At 43.2% G+C, this 25,216-nt stretch overlaps 1 protein-coding gene across 1 annotated transcript in view; it reads right to left on the bottom strand.

Annotated features, from left to right (window-relative positions):
* RBFOX2 (RNA binding fox-1 homolog 2) overlaps window positions 1-25,216 on the bottom strand; it is a gene marked incomplete at its 5' end in the record, with an annotated part of 172,062 nt that overhangs the window by 35,808 nt on the left and 111,038 nt on the right. Inside the window, 2 exons of the mRNA XM_082013932.1 lie at window positions 10,606-10,752; window positions 21,714-21,938. Coding sequence (XP_081870058.1) covers window positions 10,606-10,752; window positions 21,714-21,938 — 372 coding nt within the window. The remainder of the gene's footprint in view (window positions 1-10,605; window positions 10,753-21,713; window positions 21,939-25,216) is intronic.

The following is a 25,216-nucleotide window of genomic DNA, read 5'->3' as shown; positions in this document are numbered from 1 at the left end:
CACTGGAGGCACTTTTTTTTTTGGTAGCGTGCCAGAATTCTCCTGAAGAATGAAAGCAGGAAAAAAGAACTAGTTCATTTTAACAGTTTATCTGTCCTTCAAAGCTGAATTTAATTTTGTGGAACATAAAAAGGCACTTTGTTCTCTGATGGTGCTTGCCCTACCAAATGTCAAAAGCCTGCTGCAAACAATGGAAGTTTTAAGTGCTCCTTAGCAAAACGTCACAAATTTTCTATGGAAAATGCTAGGACGTCTAAATACAAGGGTCAACACCAAATGCCCCCATAGTAACTTTTTAAAATCATGTATACAGGCATGTTTGTATTTTCCAGCAGACAGAGGGTCTGGCCAAACAAAACAAGATCCATGCTTCGGTCATCCATGAGGACTAACCCTCTAATCTCTAACCTTGAAGACATGAATTACTGTTCTGAGACCTGATTCGTTCACTCAGTGATTACCAAGAACTTCTACTTACAATCCTGCACAGCAGCAGGGAAAATTCTCAGCCAAGTTCACAGCCTCTGAAGAAGGCATTGCAGGACTACACATCTCAAATGCTCCCCACCATGACTTAAAATGCTTACTATGTGACCAAGAAGTCAGCATCCCCCATCACATGTCAGGTCATGCAATAAGCCTCCTCCATTAACTGCTCATGCACATGCTATATCATGGATAAATACACACACACACACACACACTTACAGTCATGCCATGGCATAGGAGCTATAGCATCTTGGTCTTAGTCCTCCATTCCCTGGAATGACCCTGTACCAGTTTTTAGTTATTTTTCTGTAAAGCAGGTAAATGAGAATCATCTCCTCTACAATGGTAGCAGGGGCTGTTGGAAATAATATCTTTATGCTTCTTACAACTGTTAGCAGACATCAGCTATGAGGAGAACCCAATTTTCATGCTTGAACATGATGAACCTTATCATAGATGCAAGGGCATTGTCCAAGGAAGGGTATATGCATGCTGTGTGTTTCTTTCGACCCAGATGACATGAAAGCAGCAGGTTTTTCCAGCAGAGGCCATAACTATATTATGTATAATAAATTTGAGAGATCTGGCACCAGAGAGCTTTTGCCTTCCAAGGCGCTGACAGTCTGGTAGGGCCCCTCCTGTATGCTCTGTTCCAGCTGGCCCTGTCCCCTCTCCCCATCTAGAGCTTTCAAAATCAGCTCCAAAACGTGCGAGACAAATAACCCTACAGATGCAAACAACAGGGAATACAGGGCAAATTCTCTAGAAATCATGGAACAACAAAAGGTAACAAGAGCCTCCATTCAATAACCTCGCATTCTTACAAGAGAACTCCGTATGCCCAAGCAGCTTTGCACTGGCCCTACAAAATTCAGTTAGAGAAGAGTGCAGTGAACTAGCTAAACCTCAAAGTTGCCAAACAGTCCATTCTCAAAGATGGTTGAAATTTAAATTAGCAAGGAAACCAACGTTCTATGCAGGAAACCGTTTCAGGTCCTCCATCTTGAGGTGCATGAACAAGAGCATTTCATATGCAGGATAGGTCCATGCTGCGGAGAGTCCTTACCCTAGCTCCCAGCTCCATGGGATATACTTTCAGCTAGAACAGCTGACTCCATCATAGCGTGTATTAGTCAGTGCTCAGTAATGGTAGCATGGGGTCTGCCAGAGCTACCCTGCTACCAGTACATGAACTTCCTGGGTCACATCTCTTGAAAATAGTGGGGCCTGCCGTGCTACAGCCAACCCTACTCAGCCAAGCTACACCAGTATGTTTTGCTGAGAGGAAGATAGAAGCATCAAGGATTTATAAACCAAAGCACTACTAAGTTTACCAACTGAACAGACAGTAAACAAGCACCACAGCCCTTATTAGAGTTGACCTGCTGCCCAGCAAAACACGTTTTCTAAGAAACCAGACTTTAAAAGGAAGCCACACAAAGAGCACAGATTTCTAACAGGAATTACAGACTGCAACCATCCCAGCAAAGTGACAAGGAACATAGTTTCTCGGTCATTTGTTATCCTCTGACTCACAAACAAAACATTTTCACACAAAACAGTGAGACAGGGGTGAACAGTACCACAGGGTACCATTCCAGAGGTCTTACCACCAGGCCATCTTCCAGGTCTACACTTCCACCTCCTTGTTCCTGCCTTATGCCATCCCCAGGTGTGACTGCACTGTAACCTGGTACTGTCGCCATGGTACTTGGACCCATGCCACAAAAGCAACCTACATTCAAAAGTCAGTTTGAGAGGACTCAAACATGTTGACTAAATCCATATAAAACCTGGTTATAAAAGACAACTCCATGTAATTTTATCCAGGCCTTTTATACAAGTAAATCCAGCTATAGTACAGCACTGTTTCCTAAATGACATTCAGCTCAGTCTCACTGCAGACTCTACTAGTAACTCTCATGAAAACCGAAACAAATCTTAGATAAATGTATGATCCAGTCACCACTGCCTTCCACCAGATGCTCGCTACAGAACTTTCCATGTCCTGTGGCATCAACATATAGCTTTCGCAGAGCAAGACAGACATTACAATAGCTGCAGACAGCTGCAGCAGCACAAAACAGCCCTGTGCACAAGTACTGTGGTCCCCAGCGTAGCTGTGCAGACAAAGCAGGATGCTCAAGCAGCACTGGGCACGTAAGTCCTTTGCAAAAGGTGATTCCAGAAATTGCCCTGGTGAAACACATCAGTATAAACAGCAGTGCCTCTTCTAACTCTAACCAACATCAGCAGGAACAAAGTCCTGCCCTGTGACAGGGCCGGAGCTCATTCTCATTGCTTTAAGAGCTTGGAAACAAGAATTTTCACAAAGAGGCCACCTTGTGTCAGAATGTTTTTTCTCCAATATCGGCACATCGGACTTGTTACGTGTGATCGGTGGCCAGTACTATTTGGAGATGAAAAAAAGAAAATATACCTTGATATTCAGAAGACAGGATTTCCTCCTTCAGATGTCCAATCCACTCAGAAAGCAGTCCCTTCCAGCAACCTTCCTACTGCTGTACTTCACGCCTCACTGCACCAACACCTGCAGGTCAGAGCTGCTTGGTCTATTATATTCTTTACCCACTTAAATGGTTAAGTGGGTAATGCCCACTTAATGCCTAATAAGTAGGTTTTTTGTTATTGCCCATACCCATGTATCATGAATTACTTGTGTATTTAAATTTATTTACTAGCAAATACAGACTTAAAATTCTACCAAATTCTTGAAGGAAGAGCTACAGTCTAGCTTGTTATTGCTTTAGCCTTGAACTATAGGCTCATGGAGGTGTTTTGCACTCTTGACACCAGAATGAAGTTGCATGAGAAATTATATCCACTGAGATATTTTAGGAAGCGCAAAGTGCCAAAATGTTTCCCCAGAGGCAGAGATCTGAAGGCTACAAGAGCTTCCAAAAATATCTGAGCTCCCAGAGCTGTGTTCCTTGGGTCATAAAAAGCAGTGGTCTACTGCAAACCTAGACCATAAAGAATCTCACAGTAGCGATAAGAATTATGCTTAGAGAAGGAAAAGGTTAACAACATTACCTGCCTTAAAATCCAATGTTAAAAAAAAGTAGCTACCATTCTGTCACCTTTAATAAGTTTATTAATAACTTCATTAACTGAACGTTATTAAATGTGACAGAATGGTCACCTTTATATAAAATAGCTATGCATTATTACTGCTGTAGCTGATAATGCATAAAAACCCTTTATCATCTGGGCTGATGATGTTCCTCACCAGAAGCAGTTAACGGCCAACAATTAGTAGCCATGGAGTGAACATGTTTTGAAAAATGGCAATGTCTGCAGCTGAAGCAAGAGCCCAAGAGAATTCACAACCTGTGCTGTGCTATCCCACCTTCATCTGCAATTGTTATCATCATAGTTCTTATTTTTATCTTACACTATTTCCTTTTTTAAAAATAAGCGAAGATTCTTGAGCAAAAAGCATTTCACCACAGTAAATTCTGAGAAACATCAATTCTGACTCCTCATACTATTGCTCTTACAACGGATAAGAAGGATTTAATGGACAGACACCCATACAAACTACCAAAACAACCCACTTTGCCTGTTTCTGTGGAGGTGATTCATGATTCCGCTTGAGAACTGATGAATCTTCCTCTTGCAGGCAGTCCAACCCAGCCTCCATCTTCCCCAAGAGACTCTGAAGTTCATTTGACACTGAAGTGACCAGAACTGATCAGAATATCCCAGACAATTTTATACTGGGAGGAAAACTGCTGCTTGCAGCCTAAGAGGGAAGGATTGAATCTATCAGCTATGAGGTACAAGCACAGACACTAATACAGCACAAAGCTGAAAGGAATTGGAAACATGAGCTTTTCTTCTGCATACATAGTCCAGTAAAGAAGGAGACAGCCTACCATCAGTTAAAGAGAAGACTACTACCACCATGTCAGAGTCCTTACACACACTAGCCAAAGAATGTCCCTCAGAAACTGGATAGTAAGATTTTGAAGAGAGTTGCTAACTTGTTTCTTTAACACTGATGGCAACTCTTCTACTCCCTGGTAAGTTAATCCACTGTTTAAATTGGCCTAAATGACTACAAATTCTTCTCTTATTTCAAGGTTAATTGTGTTAAATCTCAGCTTCTGACTGGAAAATCTTATTATGACTGTAAACAAGACCTAAACCCCCTATTAATAGGTATCATCCATGCATAAGCACCTGTACAGAACAGACGTGTCATCTCCCAACCTCTCTTTAATAAGATGAGTAAATCATGTACCCAGTACCTCACACGATTAAAAAGCTACTCATCTTCCAAGCCCTAGATTTTTTTTTTTGGTCCTAAATTGATCTCAGAACTGAATAAAATTATGCAGTCATAGTCTTTTCAACTTTGAATATGAGCAAGATCACATCCCTCCTTCAACCGGATACTCTCCTTTGCACTGTTGAAGCAACTATCTTCAACAATTACTAGTACTCTCCCAAATCAGTGTTTTCCAAAGAAAGCTTTCCATCCTACAAGCACAGCCTGGCTCCCACATACTCAGTACTCTGCACTGAGCTGCATCAAACACATTTTTGTTGGATTTATTGTCAGTTAACCAGGAATTTCAAGTCATTCTCTAACAGTAAACCTTATCTTTCTCTTTCCTCCTCCTCAAATAGTTTTTCAACTGCAAGCCTTACTGGCAAGGTTTTAATAATACAGTCTCCACGGGTTGATACAGATACTGAACAGGACTGTGACTGAAACAGATCCCTAGGAAAACTGACACTCGAAACAGTCTTGATCACTGATGTCTCCCCCATAACTACTACTTTTTACCTTCTATCATTAAAGAGGTTTTTAAACGCTCTAACGTGTCTTGTGTTTATTTAAGCATTCTTTTTCTTAAAAATCAACATTGGTCACTTGGATGTATTCAACTGGTTGAGCAACATTCAACTATATCAGTATTGCTTTGTACAATTTTGTCCAAACAGACATGACAATATTTGTCTGCAGAGATGTATATTACCTTATAGAAAGTCACACTGAATAGATATTAAACCATTTCTTCAGATTCTCATGTTTTTTAAAACATTCTGAAATTATTTTTATCTTGGATCAACATATGGATAGATACTTTGTAGCTCTTTGGGTCATCCCTTCCAATTTTTTCCAATAGTGAGTCCCGGTGGGCAGTGTTCCAGCCTTCTGCAACTCCACTAGCTTGCAAGAGTTGGCTAAAAATTAACATTAATGAATAAAAAAGCTCCTTGCTTTTTCTATTATCTTTGGATGTACCTTATCAAGATCTGCTGTTTTTTTAATATTAGTGAGCACTGTCTCATGCCCCTTTGTTACAAGTTATATACAAAACCAGGTATGGTACAAATACCTCCTCTTAAATCATAAACACAGCAAGTTGGGTTTTTTGGTTGTTTTTTCTGTTTGGTTTTGTTTTATTAACTTGTGGGATTTTTTTCCCCCAAACACAAATATTTCCTAATTCTATATTGTACCTACACCTAGATCTTTTTCTCGTTGCATGTAAAAACTTGATGCCTTCTCCTCTGAACCTGCATCACTGACATCTCCATGGTTAGCGCATTTCCTTTCTTACCTGCTTCTCTGTTTAAGTTTGCAATTTGCTGCCATTTACTTCCTCCTCCTTTTCATCCTCCCGGCCTAGTGTGCAGAATGTTTTGTCATTTTATTAACAGTTTCATTGACTGTGGAATCATGCCTTTTTGGCCATCAGTATGATTTTGTTGAATACTTTATAGTTTCCATTAACACCTCCCTTTTAAAAGGTACTTTCCTGGGCAGTTACCCTGCCAATTGTTTAAACTCGAAGAAACAGACTCTTCTGAAGCTTCTTGCACTACTGCCCGATGCCATATTCTGTTTGCAGAAAGTAAATACAGACAAATAACAATCACTGGTACCTAGGCAACCGTGGGATTTCAGGTCAGCTATTAACTCTTCTTTATCTGCTAGAACAAGGTCAACTATTGATTTATTCCACAGAGGGTACAGAACTGTGTGCATTAAAAACTGACCTATTCCTTCTAGAAGCTTTCCGGAAATCTTTTTATTAGCATCATGAAATGTCAAGTAAATATTACCTGTTTTAAGCAGCCTATTTTATTTGCCTCTCTATAAGAAGTATATACATAGGAAATATGTGTTCCACTCCTGAGGATATCTCAGGGACCTGTTAGAAACACATAATAGGCAAGAGATAGTTTGAAACCCAAATAACTTGAATTTGTCAGAAAACCCTTATGTCTGCAGCTCTCACAAATGGTGATGGTTTAGACAGCATTATGTAATAACCATTTAATCATACATGGGACAACACATCTGAAGTCCACCTCTACTCAAGTCTGGACAAAAGCATTAGCTAATGTTCTGCGCCCCAGGACTGGGCTGACCTCTCGCACGCTGTTCCATCCTCAGGGGACTTCTTTACTCCCTCCCTACCATCACATTTATTTCTTCCTCCACAAGCTCTGCTGTCTACCCAATTCCTCTCTTTGTACAGTAGCTTGGGAAAATCACTCCAGGCAAGGATTTTGAGTTTCTCAGATATGACGTTGAGGAGATATGACCTGACACGAAGAAGGGAGAGGGAGATGATGGGAGTTACAAGATAGCCACTGCTGAAGACTCAGACAACCATGAGTCCCCTGTAGGAGAAAGGGTTGGTTTCAGTGAGTCACCCAAGGGAAAGCGTCCTGATCCTGAAAAAGAAATAGGAGCAAGGAGGATTCGGAAAGAAATGGTGTCCTGCTTAAGGCTCTGAGCATGCTGAGAGAAAAAGGGAGATGTGCAAGAACCATTGATTATTTCCTTGGCAAAGTAGCAAAGTCTTCTATTACAGGAAAATGGCACATGTTTTCTGTGCCCCAAAAGATGAATGCTCTTCTGGTAGGCATACCTCTCAGCAAACACAGGTCCAGGTGAACTAGCAAAAGGTGTTATGGGGAATATACCATTTACAGCAGTTAAAATCACATCATTGTGCTAGAACTTGAGATGATGTTTAAAGAAAAAATAAACAAAAAACAAGTAACTTGAGGAACACCCAAAAGCAACCCGTATAGGATATTTCTCCACCCCTTCTGTGTACAAGTGGCACCATATAGGTCCAAAAAAGGATAGGAAACCTTAATGCAAGCACTTAGGCTGCATTTCCTACAAGTCACTTCTCAGGACAGCAGTTCATTCAAATTGCCTGGGTCTCACAATCTGCAAAGAGATAATAGACACCAGGGCAGGGGTGTTCTTGTCAATTCCATCTCATCTATGTCCCCTACACCAGGAGCACAAGGAGGAACAGCATCAAGGTGAACAAGCGTGAAAAGGGCCAGTCATCAAGCCAAGCACCGGTCCCAACAGAAGGGCCAGCAAAGAACATGGAACAATTTATGTAAACGATGAAGCTCCCAGGAGAGAGGAGCAGCAGTAGCAGAGCAGGACATGCTAAATACAGATTTGTAGCAGGTGGTCCAAGAACTGGCTGTGATTTCAGCAATCTATTTATCCAAACCGGACGGAACTGCCTACCGCACAGCCCTGCAACAGCAAAAAGCAAGCTAAAAACCACAAAAGCAGAACAGGCAACTGAGAAGATTCAGCAATCACAGATTGCCAGGAGATGAGTTTCACCCTGAAAACATTCCCACAGATGTCAAGTGTGACAATCTAATGTACAAACAACACGGAAGCAAATCCAGGCCTCTTGTAACAGAATTGTAATTTTGTCTGGGACCTACCTCCAGAGGTCATTTAGTGCAATCCCTGCTCAAAGCAGGTCTAATGAGATCCGGTTGGCCAGGCTGTGTCCAGTCAAGCCAAATACCTGCAAGTATTGAGGTTCCACCACCTCTCTAGGCAACATGTTCCACTATTTAACTACCCTCACAGTAAAAAAAAAAAAAAATAATTTTCCTGACTTCTAATTGAAATTTCCCATGTTCAGCTTGTGTTTGTTGCCTCTCATCTCATCATTACACACAACCAAAAAGAATCTGACTACATCTTTTCTGTATCCTCTAATCAGGTAGTTGAAGACAAAAATATCCCCCCTCTGTCTTCTCTTCTCAAAGCTCAACAGCCCCAGGTCTCAGACTCTGCTCACATGCCATGTTCTCCAGCTCCCTGACCATCTTAGTAGTGCTCAATGGGCTTGCTTCAGTATTTCACAAAATCACAGAATCATTAAGGTCGGAAAAGACCCTTAAGGTCATCAAGTCTAACCATCAACCCAACACCACCATGCTCACTAAACCACGTCCCGAAGTGCCACATCTTCACGTTTTTTTTTAATACTTACAGTGATGGCGGCTCCACCAGCTCCCTGGGCAGCCTGTTCCAATGTTTGACCACTCTCTCAGTAAAGAGATTTTTCCTAATATCCAGTCTAAACCTCCCCTGGTGCAACTTGAGGCCATTTCCTCTTGTTCTAGCACTAGTTACTTGGGAGTTCACTTGGTACTACACTTAGATGAAGTGCACTTCTTGCACTGGGGAGCCCAAACTGGACACAGTATTTCAGACGCAGACCAACAAGTGCTGATGATAGGGGAAGGATCACTCCCCTGAGTAGCCTGCTGGCTACTCACTAACTCAGCCCAGAACACAGTCAACCACCTTTGCTGCAAAGGGCACTCTGCTGCTTATGTTCGATTTGTTGTCCATGAGGACCCCCAAATCTTTTACTCCAGACCGTCTTCCTAGACAACTAGCCCCCAGCCTGTACTGCTGCAGGGGTTACTCCCTCACAGATGGAAGGCTTGAAACTCACTCTTGTTGAGTATCTTAAGATTCCAGTCAGACTATTTCTCCAGCCTTGCCCTCCTGCATTTTGACCACTCCTCTCCATTTGGTCTCACCCACAAAATAGCTTCTTCTGGAGACAAAAACCTTCAAGGACAAAGAGCAAAGATCTCTCACAATATATAGTAATTGGGACTCTTACTGAAAACCATCAGTGACATTTTTAACATTTCTGCACACTTTGTTCACTTTGTACTGTCCAAGCTATGAACAGATAAGCCCAATTCATCCCACATTTACAGTAGTCTAAGCTTGAAGTCCATGAATTTAACACATTTACATACTGTAATACTACTCTCCATGTGAGAGGGTGTGTGTATGTGCATGCATACACACCCACGCATCTGACTCAAGAAACACAACAACTGAAAAAGGAACACTGCAAGATTTTGGAGGAGCATCTGGCTATGCAATTAGGACCAAGGTATATACTCAAAGCCTAAGGTGGCAAGAGGAACCTCAGGTTTAGTCTTTCCTGACTTGAGACCTCTGCGCTGCAACGTTTAAAGTCTGTTAACTTTAGAAATAATAAGAAGTATTTCTGAAGATTTTAAAACATACCACCAACTGAAGATGTTACCATCACATCAACAAGTCAAGAACTCCTGATGATGATGATACATAGATAACTTCACCTGAAGGTTAGGTCATAAAGCATCTAACTCATTTATCTCTGTGTCCACATGGAATGGGTGACCACCTATACTCATGTGAACAAACCCTTCCTCAAAGAGCTTATAAATTAAGAATGATAAGTAGCATACAAAGATTAGGGAGGACAAACTACTTGGTCAAAAGAAACAGAATGTGTATCATACACAATGTAAAATGCCATCTGACTTGCACTAGGTTTTCTACATGTAATAGCTAGTTGGCCAATCCCTTACAGCAATTTTTCATCACAGAAGTGGATCATGAGGAGAGACATAAATATTTCGATAGTTTCCAAGCAACTGAAAAACAGTGCTTTACAAGGGATATATTAAGTCAACATTTAATCCTAGTCTTTACTGGAAAATAAGCTGAAGTTTGTTTGGCTTTGGTTTATTTTTTTTTCCCCCAAACCAATTGTTAGGTTACACTCAATATCTTGATATGAACAACACAGTTACAGTTTTTGTGTGTATCTACCAGTTGAGGTAAATGTTACCATTTGTCCTAGTCCTGCAAATACTTTACAGTGTACTGACTATATTGAGGGGAAAGGGCTTTTCCTTCAAATGAAATACACTAGCACCATGTGGCCCACCTGTGGGGAAGGAGAATCTGCCGTGCCTGAAAAGGTGCTGGTAACTTACCCCAAACATCTGCCGAAGGTCAGGATCTCGAAAGCGGAAGGGAATGTTAGACACATGAAGTCGTTTTGGAGTGGATTTGCTCTCGGTATTCTCACTGCTCTGTGTCTGTGATTGCTGTCCATCTGTCTGTGCCCCTCCTTCTGTCTGCTGAAATCAGAAAGACAAAAGTGTGCGCATGAACAGAAACCACACAAATTCCTTTCACGTGCTTTATCTATCTCTTTTAGGTATTGGTGCTACACTTGTGATTGTGGCATCTGAACATTTGACAATTATTTTGATAAAGCCAGTAATGCTTAACAATTGCTCTGTTGTTCTTTCCCTCCTTTTCCATGAGTAAACAGTAATGAGATCTCAGCCTCCCTCCCCTCAGATCACTTTTTAGCTTAGTAGATTTGCCTTTGGTTTTCTTAAATTGCTTCTCTCTTTTCCCCTGTTCTTCCTCACTTCAGCTGCCACCATATGAAAGCTCTAATGAAGAGGCGGATCTTTCATATCCTGAAGCTGGGAGGGAGTACCGCCACTCTAATCTCATGTGGCAGGATGTTCATGCAATCATCAAAATCCCACAGCTGAAGTGGCAGCTCTTCACTGGGCCAATACCAGAAATGCATCCCCAGGCAAAACGGCATCTGCTCTGTCAAGCTCCCTTCAGAGAAACATTACCCCAAAAGAAGATCTATAATTAAATGGTAAAATCCATATAGGAACAGCTTACGGATGTCTTTGATTAACTTTTCTCGTACATTTAAAAGTCAGCTCAGGGACAGGAAACAGTCATTACCACTGCAGGATTTATACAAACTCAAAGTGCTACTTTCTACTACCAATTTCACAGCTAAAACAAGGGAATTTGTTCCAGCATTCCCAAACACTTACCAGTACAGCAAAGACAGGTCAAGGGGTGGACCAGAGTACTTGTGCACCGAAAAAGTACAGCAAAAAGGCAGAGGAATAAGGGAGATCAGTGTACCAGAGGAGAGACCTAACGCGCCCACAGAGATGACTGGCAGCAGAGAAGAAAGGAAGAGAACCTCAGCTGCTTGTGCTGGGCTTTGACTAAGTAGTGGTAAAAGTTGAGCACAGCACTAAATATAAAGTCAAGGACCCTTCGCAAAATGATGAGAAAATGGTATTTTTCACACTTTAATCAGAAAAATGACCTCAAAAACTCAGCACTACAGAACAAAGCAGACTACAATTTGGTCGGTTTTATTCCTCTGTCCCTTTCCAAAAGCATGCATTGACAGGCCAAGGTATTCAAAGAGCACCTACCCACTCGCTCTGTCTCCCACTGCTTGCCTCAGTCTCTTAGGAGTCATGCTTTGACCACCTGTGTGATGCACTTTCAAGTGTCATTTCATTTCTTTAGATGCCAACCTGACTTCTTCCTTAACCCATCAAGTGAAAAGAAGTTCTACGAGAAGGCAAGGGCCATGTAATAGCTAGAGTCAGCCTTTTTTATGCACCTTCAAGAGCACATGCAGGCCTTAAAAATAAACATTTAAGAGTAGGAGGTTTTGTTGCTGTTTTGGGTCCTTTTTTCCCCCGCCATTTGAAATATACAATTTGTATACCGAAGATGAAAGAAATCTCAGGATAGTTGCCCACACTGACTCCCCAACCACTGACTGGACTTGCTAGATTGCTCTGCACATCATACAATATAGAACGCTTCATGAATATTTGGAAAGAAACATCTCTCCACAGATAAACTAAACTGGCAACATTAAGAGAGCTTCTTCTGGCCAGCAATGTCTCTTACAGACATCGTATGTGCATAGTAGTTACAAAGCACTGACAAGAGCAAGCAAACAGTAAGCACCGGAGTCTTGTCGTGCTGAGCAAAGCAGTGGCAGCTTTCAATTGTATTTTAGTAGGGCTGCACAGGCAGCACAAAACATATTTGATCTGGTTAATATAAATTAAGCTGTGATAGGAAGAATGAACATACTGCCCTGCAAGTATCTCTATTTCCCAGAACAGTGCAAGTCTCAGGAGAAGCCTAGCAGGATGAAGCATTTTTATTTGGCTAAGACTCATCCATCCCCCAAACATCACATTTTCAAGAACAACCTCAGAAACTTCCACTTGATCATAACTAAAAACCTTCCTCCCCCTCTCCAAGTCCCCACTCTTCTCCTTCCCTAAGACAAAAAGCATCTCCAAATATACAGAGAGTACACCCCAGGGGAAGAATCAATGCAGCTGGCTTGCAATTAAATCACACTATGCTATTTGGTGGTTTTAGTTTTATGACTCCATCAGAGTCCTTTGCTCCTCAGGGCAAATCTGTCCAAGAAGGACAAAACACAGGAGAAGCCTATCCATCACCACCATACACAACACCTGCAAGTGAGTGTTCCAAAACAACACCCCAAAATCATCAACACTCCTGCTAAAAGAGATCTCTACAATCCATTATCCTAGTTTTGGCTGGGATAGAGTTAATTTTCTTCCTGATAGCTAGTATAGTGCTGTGTTTTGGATTTGGGATGAAAATACTGTTGATAACATATTGATGTTTTCAGTTGTTGCTAAGCAGTCAAGGACAGTCCAGCTTCTGGTGCTGGCCTGCCAGAAGGCTGGGTGTGCACGGGAAGCTGGGAGGGAGCACAGCCCAGACAGGTGACCCAGGCTGGTCAAAGGGGTATTCCATACCGTATGACGTCATGCTCAGTATATAAACTGGGGGCACTGGTTGGGGAGGCACCGCAGCTTGGGAACTAACTGGGCATCGGTCAGTGGGTGGTGAGCAATTGTGCTATGCACCACTTGTTTTGCATATTCTTTTATCATTCTTACTACCATTATTATTATTGTCTTTCTCTTCTGTCCTATTAAACTGTCTTTATCTCAGCCCATGAGTTCTACCTTTGTTTTGTTTTTTTTTTTTTGGCCAATTCTCTCTCCCATCCCACTGGTGGGGGTGGGGGTGTGAGTGAATGGCTGTGTGGCTGTTTTAGCTACCTGCCGGGTTAAACCACAACACCCACTGTGGAGCCCTGCTACTGCATCTGCCAAATCCCATGTTTTCTATGGCTTTGTGTGGAACTGGCAAGTGGGTAAACACTCATGCACACAGATGCATTCTCAAACACACTAGTGCATCTTCTGCAGTTGGAATAAGGAAAGGCACAGATTCTGAATGGTGACAACAAAAATGTTTTAATCTTTAAATTGACATATAGGTTGCCCAGGACTGGATCTGCCGCTTCCACAGGGGAAGCCGCCAGGAGGTCATTTGCACTCCTCTCCCATCCATTTGTTCGCAGGCAGAGGGCAGAACTCCTTTCTTACCAAGGGTGCGATGTATCATGTACAGTGGCCTGCTCAAAAACACTCACAGCTGTTCCTGCATATGGCAGAGCACTGCTGCCACACAGAAGTCATTCTGCAGCACGTGAGACGCGTACAGTAAGACAAAGGCTTCAAAGAGGAGAAATAATAGAAGGAACAGGAGATCTCAATCCACTCTTACCTTTTTGACTACACTAAGAGTCCCCAAATGCTTTTCAGGCTTTCACATATCCTGATTTTTTTACCAGTAGTTTAACATTAAATACCTTCTCTCTGCAGCTGCTGTAGCTCTCTCATTTCTATCGTCCATGGCCCAAGGTAAGATTTGAACTTTCAGCCACTATAACATTAGCTCAATACATTTGTCTACTGCCACACATTCAACTACAACATAAATGAAAAAATAGTCTCTTCAGATCTTGCTTTTTTTTTTCTTTCCTTCCCCTTTTACAGTTATTCCTCGTCTTAGTTCATTAGGAAGGAGATGAAAGCAAGGGCCTGGAGCCTGTTCTCAGGCAGCACATAATGGAGACTGGCAACAGCACTACCCTGACCAAGCCAGATGATAAAAGCCTGCATTTCACCAAGTGCCCACTCCCCACCCTGACTCCTTCCCGAGTTTCGTCTCCTTCCTTCTGGCTGCACTTCAACACTTCACAGCGAAGAACCAGCCTTCTCCCTTCACTACAGACATCAATTCAGCTTGGAAGGGAGCTAATACATGTTCCCTAGGTCTCAATGCCTGTCATCAGGCAACGCAGAGACATGCTGCGGCAAAGATCCTGCGTTAGAAACAGTATTGGATCCACCTTACCTCCTCAGCGTAGTCTGTGTAACCTATACTTATGCAGGTGATAATGTCATTCATGCCTGCACACGCAAGCTTTGAGCTCTGCTCAAGGTCACCGAGAAATGCATCAGAGCTCAGGATACGCACAAGATGTGCTTCACTTTTAACTACTTGCTGCCTGTGCCCCCATGCCAGCTCCTCCCTAACACCCACCAGCAGTAAGGAAACCCTGAGCAAGAAGAGCCAGCTGCAAAGAGAGGCATGGATGTATACATGTGCACGTATGCAAGTAAAAAGGAAGAAGGACTCCTGCCAACACGAGGGTGTTCTGAAAGGTTTGGGGGCAGCTCTACAGCCAACTTCCCAGCAGCTGGTGAAGAAGCAATTGCTGAGGCTTTCTCCTCGGCAGGATGGAGGCAGGGGCTCCAGTGCCACCTGAGCTCCGAGCAGACCTCCATCTGCGTGGCCAGAGGGCTACCTCCCCAACCAGCCAGACAAACACCAATGTGACAGGCCAGCACAGAGACTACTAATACCCAGCACATTCTGTTTTCATCTCCTACTTGCTTCTAGAACTGGAACCGCTTCAGGTCCAAGTTACAGAAAAGCAAAAAAACAACCCCTATCCTCTTCCCCCAGGAAGCAGGCAGTCTAAAATGTTGTGAATCGTAATGAGGAGGCTAAGAGCCATAAATCACTGCAAAGAAAATATTTACAAAATACAAACTGTAACTAATAACTATATTTAAAAGGGTACTTGGGTGACTTACAAAATCTGGGAGACGGACTGTGCTCACTCCACTGCTTCTAGACCAGTCTCTGATAAAAAGAACAAAACACAACAAACCAACAAAACAAAAAAAGACCTTGTTTGGATCAAGAGCTTGAGGAACTGTGTGGAGACAAGGACTGAAAGCTATGACTGGCAAAAGGCAACCTTCCCACCGCAAAGGAGAGTGCAGACAACATGGGAAGATCTCTGCACCTTCTAGTGAAGAACTCGTGTCAAAACAACCAATCACCCACCTATGAACAGATATCCACTGAGCTGGTCTGATGGAAAAACAAGCGAGGAAATTAGGCACTACACACCAAACCCCTCTTCTGCCCCTCCACACTCTAGAGTAGGACTGAGGTCCTACACATCCAAAAGCAAAGGGCATGGGAACTTCTGCTGCTTAAATGACACTTGTTTAGCAGACAAAAGACCACAGGGGCTAATAATCATCTTTCAACAGCAGTAAATGCAATTTCAGAATTATATCCATGTACCTCATTTTTCAGAGATGCCAGCAGTGTTATATTGGAAAAAAACCCCTGGGCTACACTACAGGCACAACTAATAACATATGCCAAAAAACAGACAAAAAAACATTCCTAAGGACATACCAAGTAACTTCTGCTAGGCTTTTAATTATTTTCAATATGGTCGGATTAATTCAGGGCATATTTTTTTCTGCTTGTTACTCACCTGTTTTCAGACATACTGAAGCTTATGTAATTTTGTTCACTTTTCTCATTAAACAAAGATATATCCCCCTGAAGTCAGAACACAAACCTAACATAGGAAAGCACATAGGAAGTTTTGTTACCTATCCTGCACAACGAAGACATCTCTGATGTGTCAGATAACATTTTCCATGTAGTGATGTTTAAAATTACTTTGTTTTTTCTGAGCAGTATTTTTAATAGGATTCTTTGATTTTTTTTTTTTCCCCCCTGTTGTTTTTTTGTTTTGGTTTTTTCCAATGAAGTGGTGAAATGAAGCCCCGTGAAAGACCTGCTCTATTCATACCCTTTGTGAGCAGTTCCAGCCCATTCCTCACAAAACAGGGATGCCCTGACAAGGTGAAGGCGGCAGCAAGACTTCCTGAACTAGTGGTTACCCCTGGACCCACTGACAGTGGCAGAACAGCCACAGAGTGACAGACTAAGATCCATCCAGCCCACTATCTTCTTCCTGACAGCAGCCAAATCTGTGGCATCTGTGGAAGAATGTAAAAACAGGGCAAACGTTCCGTGATTTTTCCTCCAGCACAGCCTCCAGCAAACCGAGACAGCTGATGTCTCAACTTCCAAAGCATCCTATGGACAGGAGTTCCAATGCTAAATCCTTCATTATATGGAAAAACCAAGGAGCAAAAACCTTTTTCCATACATGGCACCCGATTAGGTAAGTGCAAGTGTTCCCTATTTTATTTCCTATACCATTCAATATTCTATGTACTTGTCATATGCCTTCATTCCTGTCAGCTCTTCTCTAAAGTGACGACTTCATTTCTTCTCATAAAGAACCTGCTACCTTTCATCATCACTATTATACTTCCCTGTACTACTTCTAGATCTGCTATAACCTTTGAGATATGCAGAAGTACCACAGATGTATACTCTAACATAATGATATTTGCTGATTTATTTCCTATTTCTCCCTCAAAATCATTTTTAAATCTGCCTCACTAGACACAAGTCTATAAGTGCTGACAATAATCTGTCTCATACTCAAAATAATAAAATAATCTGCCTTGTACTCAAAGCAAATTTCTGATGTTAAATGTCAGAGATTGCTACCTCAAGACAGCAATTTCCAAGCTGAGGTGGCCAAACAGTCAGCAGCCAGCTACTTACTCAAAGCTAGTTCTTCCTCGTGTCTACCTGCTCAGCAGTATCAAAAGATAAGTGAGGATATTCATTAAACATACTCTTCACCTGAAATACCTCACATGAGCAATTACATTAATTACTAACGTGATGAAAAATAATTACAGAGGAAAATTCTGCAGTCTCAGACTAGGCAAGAAATACCCAAGGGAGAATCATCATTATAACACCATCCATGTGTTACATAAGTCAGTTGAGGAACCAACCCTTGGTGCCATTGGCTCCCTTCTTTCCAAACCCTTGCTACACATATGGGGCACAGCCAGATGACCGAGCAGCTTCCCACTCTTGCTTCAGAACACAGTACATAGGGGTCCCCCACCACAGATGTGTCTCCTTTAAGAAATCAGAAAGTCAGTATCCCTTTATGTTCTTGCAGATGAGTTAAAGATGTTTCAGTATGGCACATCAAGAAGCTGAGACACATGAACCTCTGTAATTAAATAATGCTTTATATTGGTTCATGACAACATAACACCAAGGCGACAGCACCTGCCATTTTCGTGCAAAGTAATTTACATAAACTTATTCCTCTACTTCTATACCTCCAGCTGCATTCCATAATTTATACAGACACACAAATTCTTCTCTCTGACATTAACAAGAGAAACAAGTTGAATAATCAGCTCACAGTATTAAGTGCATTGCATTTACTATCAAGCAAGCTTTTTTAGTTCAGTGGATGATTAATCTTCCCTCCACGGGTAGAGTACCAGGAGATGCAGAGAGCTGACAACTGCTCTCGGCTTCTGGCCATACACTCCATACGCTTACCTTGCAACAGCAGCATTTGCTGGACCCCTCCAAGAGCTGCTCTAATTCATTAACCCAGCAAAAGAATTGGACAGCTTTCTGCCAGGTCAGTGAATTAAAGTGGTTCACGTAAGGAATGCCACAGCCAGTAAACAGGAGCAGGAGTTTGTGCTTGGAGCCAGATCTCTCCTTTCTGACAGCAGTGAATCTTTAGATCAGCTCAGCTGCCAGAGGTACTGCAGCCTAATTAGCATCCCCACTTGCAGCTATCCATGCTGCGTGGCACCATTAAGGATAAGCACGCTAATGTAAACCACGAAGGGGGAAGGGGGAAGAAACCAGATGACCCAGCACCATAAGAAGTGAGATGCAGAGTGTCAAGAGTTTAAGAGACAGGCTGCAACAGGCAGACCAAGTAGGCCAAATATGGTCCGGTACCTCAGTCTATTTTTAATCCACGTCTTTCAGCTGTGCTTTTGGATGGTATCAAGAGAAAGGACAGAAGCTTGGAGATGAAGACCGGGAGACCCACATGCCAGGCAAGGAAAAAAGCCCCACAGATGAGGCTGGATCCTAAAATTAAAAAAGACTCCAAAATATTAAGCTGTTTGCATTACACCACCTATTGTGCCAATTTCCTTTCCATGTCCCTGCTCCGAGAACTTTGAATGCTTTCCACTACACTCAAACCTCCAGAACTAGGCTCATCCTTAGCTGATGACACCAACCCGTCATTCGCCTTTGCTCAGGGCTTTTAGACTGCGTAGGAAGGCATGGACTTTGACTCCCAAAGCTTATTTTACTTAAGTTCACTGCTGATGTTTGACCTCAGGCTTCCAGACGACTATCGATTAACTCAGAGACCACCGCTAATCTCAAATCATTCAATCTGACTTGCCCGCTAGAATCTACCAAGTTTCTATGAAAAGATGCTCCCACCCAGTGTGTTAGGGACTCAGTTATAGACTCCATTATGTTGCTGCATAACATCTTACCAGCCAGATGAAACTCCCCTTTCCACGAGCGACCTTTAAGCCACTCCACATTCTCTGTTACTTTTCCAGCCTGAGAAGCAGGAAAGTCCCGCCATCCGAGCACACCTACCGCTATCTTGCTCTGTCCTGCCAAATGGACCAAGCACAGGCCTTGTTTGTAAAAGCAAGGAGAGACCTTATCTGTCTGGCTGAAGGAATTTCTGAATCATCCCATGGGAGCACAGGCTTCAAGTCAGCAGCTAAAAAATCCACCAGCTGTTGGGTCTGGGGTATCACCTTCACACACATGACAGCAGCTGCGCCTGTCAGTTGCAGTAGTGGGAGGGAAGGATCATACATCACTCGCAATGACTTTTTGCTCTATTAAAAAGTTAGCACTGTTGTTTGAGCAAGACAACAAAATGGTAAAAGGAAAAAAGCATAGCAGTCTGGTCTACATGGACTGAACATGTATGTCAAACAAGCAATAACCAGTGTATGGGATGGACAAGATGCTTGACATTAGCCGTAGGTGTTCAAGGTGAAGTCACCAACCAGTTCTGCTGTATTGTAATAGCATGCTTTAGTTCGAGTAACTACTAAGCCTTCTTCCTTCCCCTAGTTCCTACATCATTAATCAGCATACTGAGAAAGAGAAAAGTTACAAGCAATTACATCCCAAGGCAGCCTACAGAATCAAAATAACTTCATACAGAAGGAGTCCTAGACAGAAAGATATAGGGACTCAGAAAATCCAGGACCCAGTGCATGTGAAAGTCTGGAATGTGAAAGATCCTTGGCTGAGGCGCCTTCCCGCTCCCGCCGGGTTTCTTCACGTGCCACTATCTGGGATCCTCTAGGTTCGATCAGTCCCAGCCATAGCAGCTGCAGCAACGCACTTGCCTGAGCCCTTACTCTTTCCTGGCTAACTACGGTCTGCAAGCTCATCTTGCACGTCTTTAACCACGTCAAATGGTCAGATCAGACGTGCCCACCTGTTTCTAACAGCCAGTACAAGCGTTCCATGTTATTCAGCCTGTTTCTCAGATAACCCCTGCCAATCAGGCTCCCTCCGCAGCCTCCTGGCAACACCGCTGCCTCCCAGCAGTCTCCCAGCAACACTCCCTCCCGCACAGATGAGCTCCCAGTCCCTCCTCACAGGCTCGTCAGCCTCCCCGCGCGCTGTGGGCTCCTCGGAGCCAGCATTAGTTGATGAAACACAGAGCTCGGCCCTGCAGCGCTGCGGAGATGGCTCCTAATATGGAAGGGGAGCGGGAAGGTTGGCAAGAGCTTACATCCAAGGTCAAGGCTTGCATCATTTCCATTAAAAAGAAATGCTCCTAAGCTCTGGGCAAGGATGGGAACAGCAAAAAATGCATGGGGAAAGCCACTGCCCTGTTTTATTCCCCGTTTCCAGCTTTCCCATCCAACCAGCAGTGCCCGAGATAGCTGTTTGCTGGGGACGGGCAGCCCAGATCTTACGGGCTGGAAGGACGTCGGACAATCTGGTACTAAAATGGTGACTTGCATTTCTGCACACTGCACTAGCTCTAAGTTTATTTCCAGCCTGATCTTTTCTCATCTACATTTGTGTTTGCTGAGAAAGGCACCTGAAGTTCCTTTTACGCACTATGAATGTGCTTTACAGGGTTTGTACTCTTTTTCTCCTTCAAGATGCTGAAGTTGCGGCATTTCCAGGATGAACTCTAAGATATCTTATCAAAGTCATAACCAGCGGTGTCAACTGTGCAGCCACTTCCCACTGCAGAAGGAGCAGAGGCGCACGCTGAGAAGCATGCGCACTCGAGCTGGCACTACCAGTTCTTCCAATCCTTGGCACTGCATTCACTCTGCACTTACAGGGGGAAAAATAATCTCTATGAGCCAAACACCTAACTACAAGTAAAACTGAAAGCATTAACAGATTAAATCCACCCCTGAATACCAAAGGCTCTCACCATAAGGCTCTTTATTAGGAAGTTAAGTCTTAACAAGTGGCTTAAGTGGTGGATAAAGCTTTTCCTGGGATAATCTGCCAGCATGTTGCCCACTGCCAGTTCCAGGCCATTGGAAGAAGAAAGAAAAAAAAAAAGGTGAAAATCTTTGTTTGTCCATCTTCGGATGCCCAGGAGCTCAGTGGTCCTTTCCTATTTTTGCCCCCTGAAGCCCCCTGCCATCTTCAGAAAAATCAAAGAAAATTATTCTTCTACTCTGCTAGCTTCCTGAAAACAAAAACACATTGGGATTACACCTACAATGCATGTACTCACCCTAAGCCTTTGTACCATCAACCTTTCATAATCTGCCTCCATTGCATTCATTTGAACCATTCGCCAATTAACACAAGGTAATTAACACTTTTATAAAGGACTGTCTTTGGACAATGCCACAGTGGTAGGAACACCATGATCCCAAGTACTACTGCTCTTTGCAGACACCTATTTACGAGAGGAAAATGCACAAGGGGAAAGACAGGAACTTAGTAATGCAAGGTCAAAAGCTATGTTTTTTTTATAATTATCTCCTTTTCAAGTCTACCGCTGATTTGCTGTGTACTTAAGAAACAGCCAGCAATCTAATCAACGTCTGCTTTTTCCCAAAGCACCCGGGCTACTCCCCTGCTCTGCACTTACTGCGAGAGATCCGTTCTGCGTGCTGGCCGTGTTCGTGCTCTGCTCTCCATGCGGCTGCGTGCTTCCGTAGAGCGTCAGATTGTGCTCGCTGGTCTGGCCTGCATAGTCCTGAGTGTGTGGCACCCCATACTCTGTGGGAATCCCATTCTGTGGGGGTGGCGGAAATGGGATTGTGGTGAATGGCTGCACCATTGCATCAGGAGTTGCTGCTGGCTCCTGGTTACCCTGAAGAAAGGGAAAAGGAGAAAACAGCTTTATACTACAGAAGATGCATCAAAACATCAATCTGAGAAGTGATACACACACACACGCACATGTTCATGTGAAAATCCCACCCACCACCACATTGCCCAGCCTTCTATTATTTTCTCTACCAAAAACAGCACGGCTTGCTCCTCTAAGCCATGACACTGTTTTCTTCATCTTTTTTGGGCAAATTCCTCACTACTGAGTGGCATATGGAGAACAAATTCTGAGGTTTGCAAATTGCATACCCCAGTAACCTCACACAAGGCTTTACACACAGTAAGGCATTACTTTGGAAGGGGGAAGAGGCACTGAAACGTTGGAACGGAGAGGAAAAGAGAGATAGAGGAACAGAGTTCTTTTAGGAATATTAAAGTACCACATCTGGGTCCATCTCCTCCAGCCTGACACTCATGGATCTGCTCACAAGCAAGCACACCATGTAGTTCCGAGCACACTTCTCTGTTGTGTTAAGAGTAATAGAAAAGAAGTACACTTAAAACCCATCTGTGCAGCAGCCACCTCCTTTGCTCTGGCAGCACTGAGTACAGAGCACAGGTGCTCAGGTATCAGTTGCTGGAAAATCCCATCTGCTTCTTGCTGGCCATGCAGAAGACACCAATGAGCTGTGAGGAACCGAGTTGAGACCACAAGTGGAGCATACTCACTCTCTCCCAGTCCTGAGCATCACTACCATCACACAACGCATTAATTACCCACTCCTCCCTCATCTTAGGGTATCCCACAGAGACCTCTACACTAGGACAGTGGACTTTTTAGCAGCTTTTAGCACTGCCTTAGATGTAGTTGACACCAACCAGATGAGTCAGAAACAGACAACTGACAATGCAAAAGTTATCCCCAAAAGACAATTAAAAAAAAGTTACCGCACCATGTCTGAAAGCCACCCGAAGCAAACATGAAAGCATGCAGCCCTGCAGCCACTGCAGGGATCTCACCGAGGGGGGAGCAGGGAGCTGAATTCAGCCACCTGGGGCAAAGGAGAACAGCCTTGATATTGAAGCCCAACCCTGGGAAGCCCAGGCTGCTGCATCGCTCCTCCTACTTCCATCACCACAGCAGGGGGGAAAAAAAAAAAAAAAAAAAATCCATGGAGAAGATTTATGATAGGAGGACTGTTTGATTTATGTGCATGTCAACAGACTAATCCTGATTTTAAATTTTGGCTGCTGTTCCAGCCCTGGGTCCTCCCCCACAAAGCCCGGAGGTGCTCGAGCCTATTCTGACACCAGCATGCTGAAATCAAAGGAGTAAAAGCGAAGCAGACCTTATCCCATGGATAGGAAAAGCAGAGTAGGAATTACCAAGCAGCCTTTCAGCAGAGAGTGTGCAGGGGCTGACCGACCTCTAGCGAAGCCGGACAAACCTTTCAGAGCCTTTATCAGCCTACCTGCAGCGTTCCCTTCTGGGCGAAGGAAACAATGATAAATGCAGCACACCTCCAGCCAGCACCGGGTCATTCAGACACTGGCTGAATCCCAAATTTGCTCTGACATTAGTCTATCTGGTCTGCCTCCCCTGGGGGCCACGTGGCCACGCGCTCCCGCAGCTGGGGAGAAGGAGAGGGAAGGGCATTTAATACCACTTAGCAGAGCGGAGCTGCAGCCTTGGCCCGCGCCAAACAATGGACAGTTTCATTAACTGAAGTCCAGCCGCTGCAAAGCCTTGCTGCCTGCAGAAACACAAAACTCCGCGGCTTTATCTGAGAAAGAAAAATTCAGGCAAGCATGCCAGCCACAGCCAGTTCCTTGCACGCACTCCCCCAAGCCCTTGCAGTCGTGTGCTAGCAGCTCTGCAGAGGTTTTTCACACACCGAACTTATCTTCTGAAAGCAGTCAGGGCAGGTATTTCCCCCCCTCAACAGGAGGGCAGCTCCACCAGCCCTCCACTTCTGCTCACTCTTTTGCCATTCTCAGCTTCAAAGCAGGGAGCTTCTGACTCAACCTAAACCATCATCAAGATCTGCAGGGTGAGTTTTACAAACGGGAGGGAGGAGAGGCAGAACAACAGCTATCCCGCTGCAAACCAGGTATCAGAAACCCCACCGCTCACCTACTCCGAGTATTTATCCCCTGACACGACAGCTCCACTCTGTCCACATGCTGCCTCCTTTTCAAGCTCTTTTGCTTATAATATTTCATTTTATCCACCTGTCTGTGTGCTTCCACACAGCCCACGTTGTCTGCCCACTTACTGTGTTTAAAACTGGAGCTAAATACGAAAACACTCCTTTTTTTTTTTTTTTTTTTACTTATTTCAAAAATTGGTAGGGTAATCCCGTGAAAGATGCAGTAGCAGAAACTACTTCCAATTTTCTTAGAACAACCTAGATTTACAAGTCAGTAGTACCCCAGATGGGAGGAAGAGAATGCTAATTAGCCACAAACAAAACCTATTCTGCCATCCTCTCAACAGCACAGGGCTGCTCCCCGAAGGACATACTCCAACATTTTGTTTAATCTCACTCTTGGACTACTTAAAATGCCAGCCCATAAACCTTATATAATCCTATTTTCAATGTACCCCTCAGTTAATACTGTTCCTTCCAGTTTAAACGCATTTCAACCTTGTAAATATTTTCTCTCCCTTCTTTAACTATCTACAAATGTTTGAAGGACAAAAAATGCGCTTTCCCTCTTCTGTTGCTTGTGGTGTTTTGATAAAACATTTATTTTGAACTTAATCACACCTCGCAAGCCAAAATATCCTGGTAACTTTATTTATTACTTCTCTCTGACCTTCCTAAGGTTTTCAAATAACATATTTCTGGTGCAGAATGAAATGTTTTTAATACGATTGTCACTTCCCCCACCTGCCAATCGCACTAACATGCAAAAATCCTATCTTTTATTACAAATGTATCCTTACTTTAATGTCTCAGGTTATCTGTACATCTATCACCATTATGCTTGTCCAGGTTTCATCATCCCACAGAGCATCTGTATCTCAAATTATTTTTCTCTTGGTATGATTATGTACATACTTCCCGTTTGAATTTTTTTTGTAATTTTAATTTCCTTTGATACTTAGAATTACTTTTCTTTGGTTACCACTAGCATCTACAGAAAAGGACTCCTGATGAGATTTCTGCAGATTTCATGGCACACTGATATCCTCCAAATCCAGAGATTCTACCTCTTCTGTTAGTCTACCAAATTTCAACATTTACACAACACTGCATATTTTCAAGAACTAACACGGAAAAAAATAAATCCCATTTATCTTCAAACATAGAA

This window comes from Phaethon aethereus (genome assembly GCF_964289735.1).
Source record: "Phaethon aethereus genome assembly, chromosome: 1".
Taxonomy (NCBI): Eukaryota; Metazoa; Chordata; class Aves; order Phaethontiformes; family Phaethontidae; genus Phaethon; species Phaethon aethereus.
This window is presented reverse-complemented; position numbering and strand designations above follow the sequence as displayed.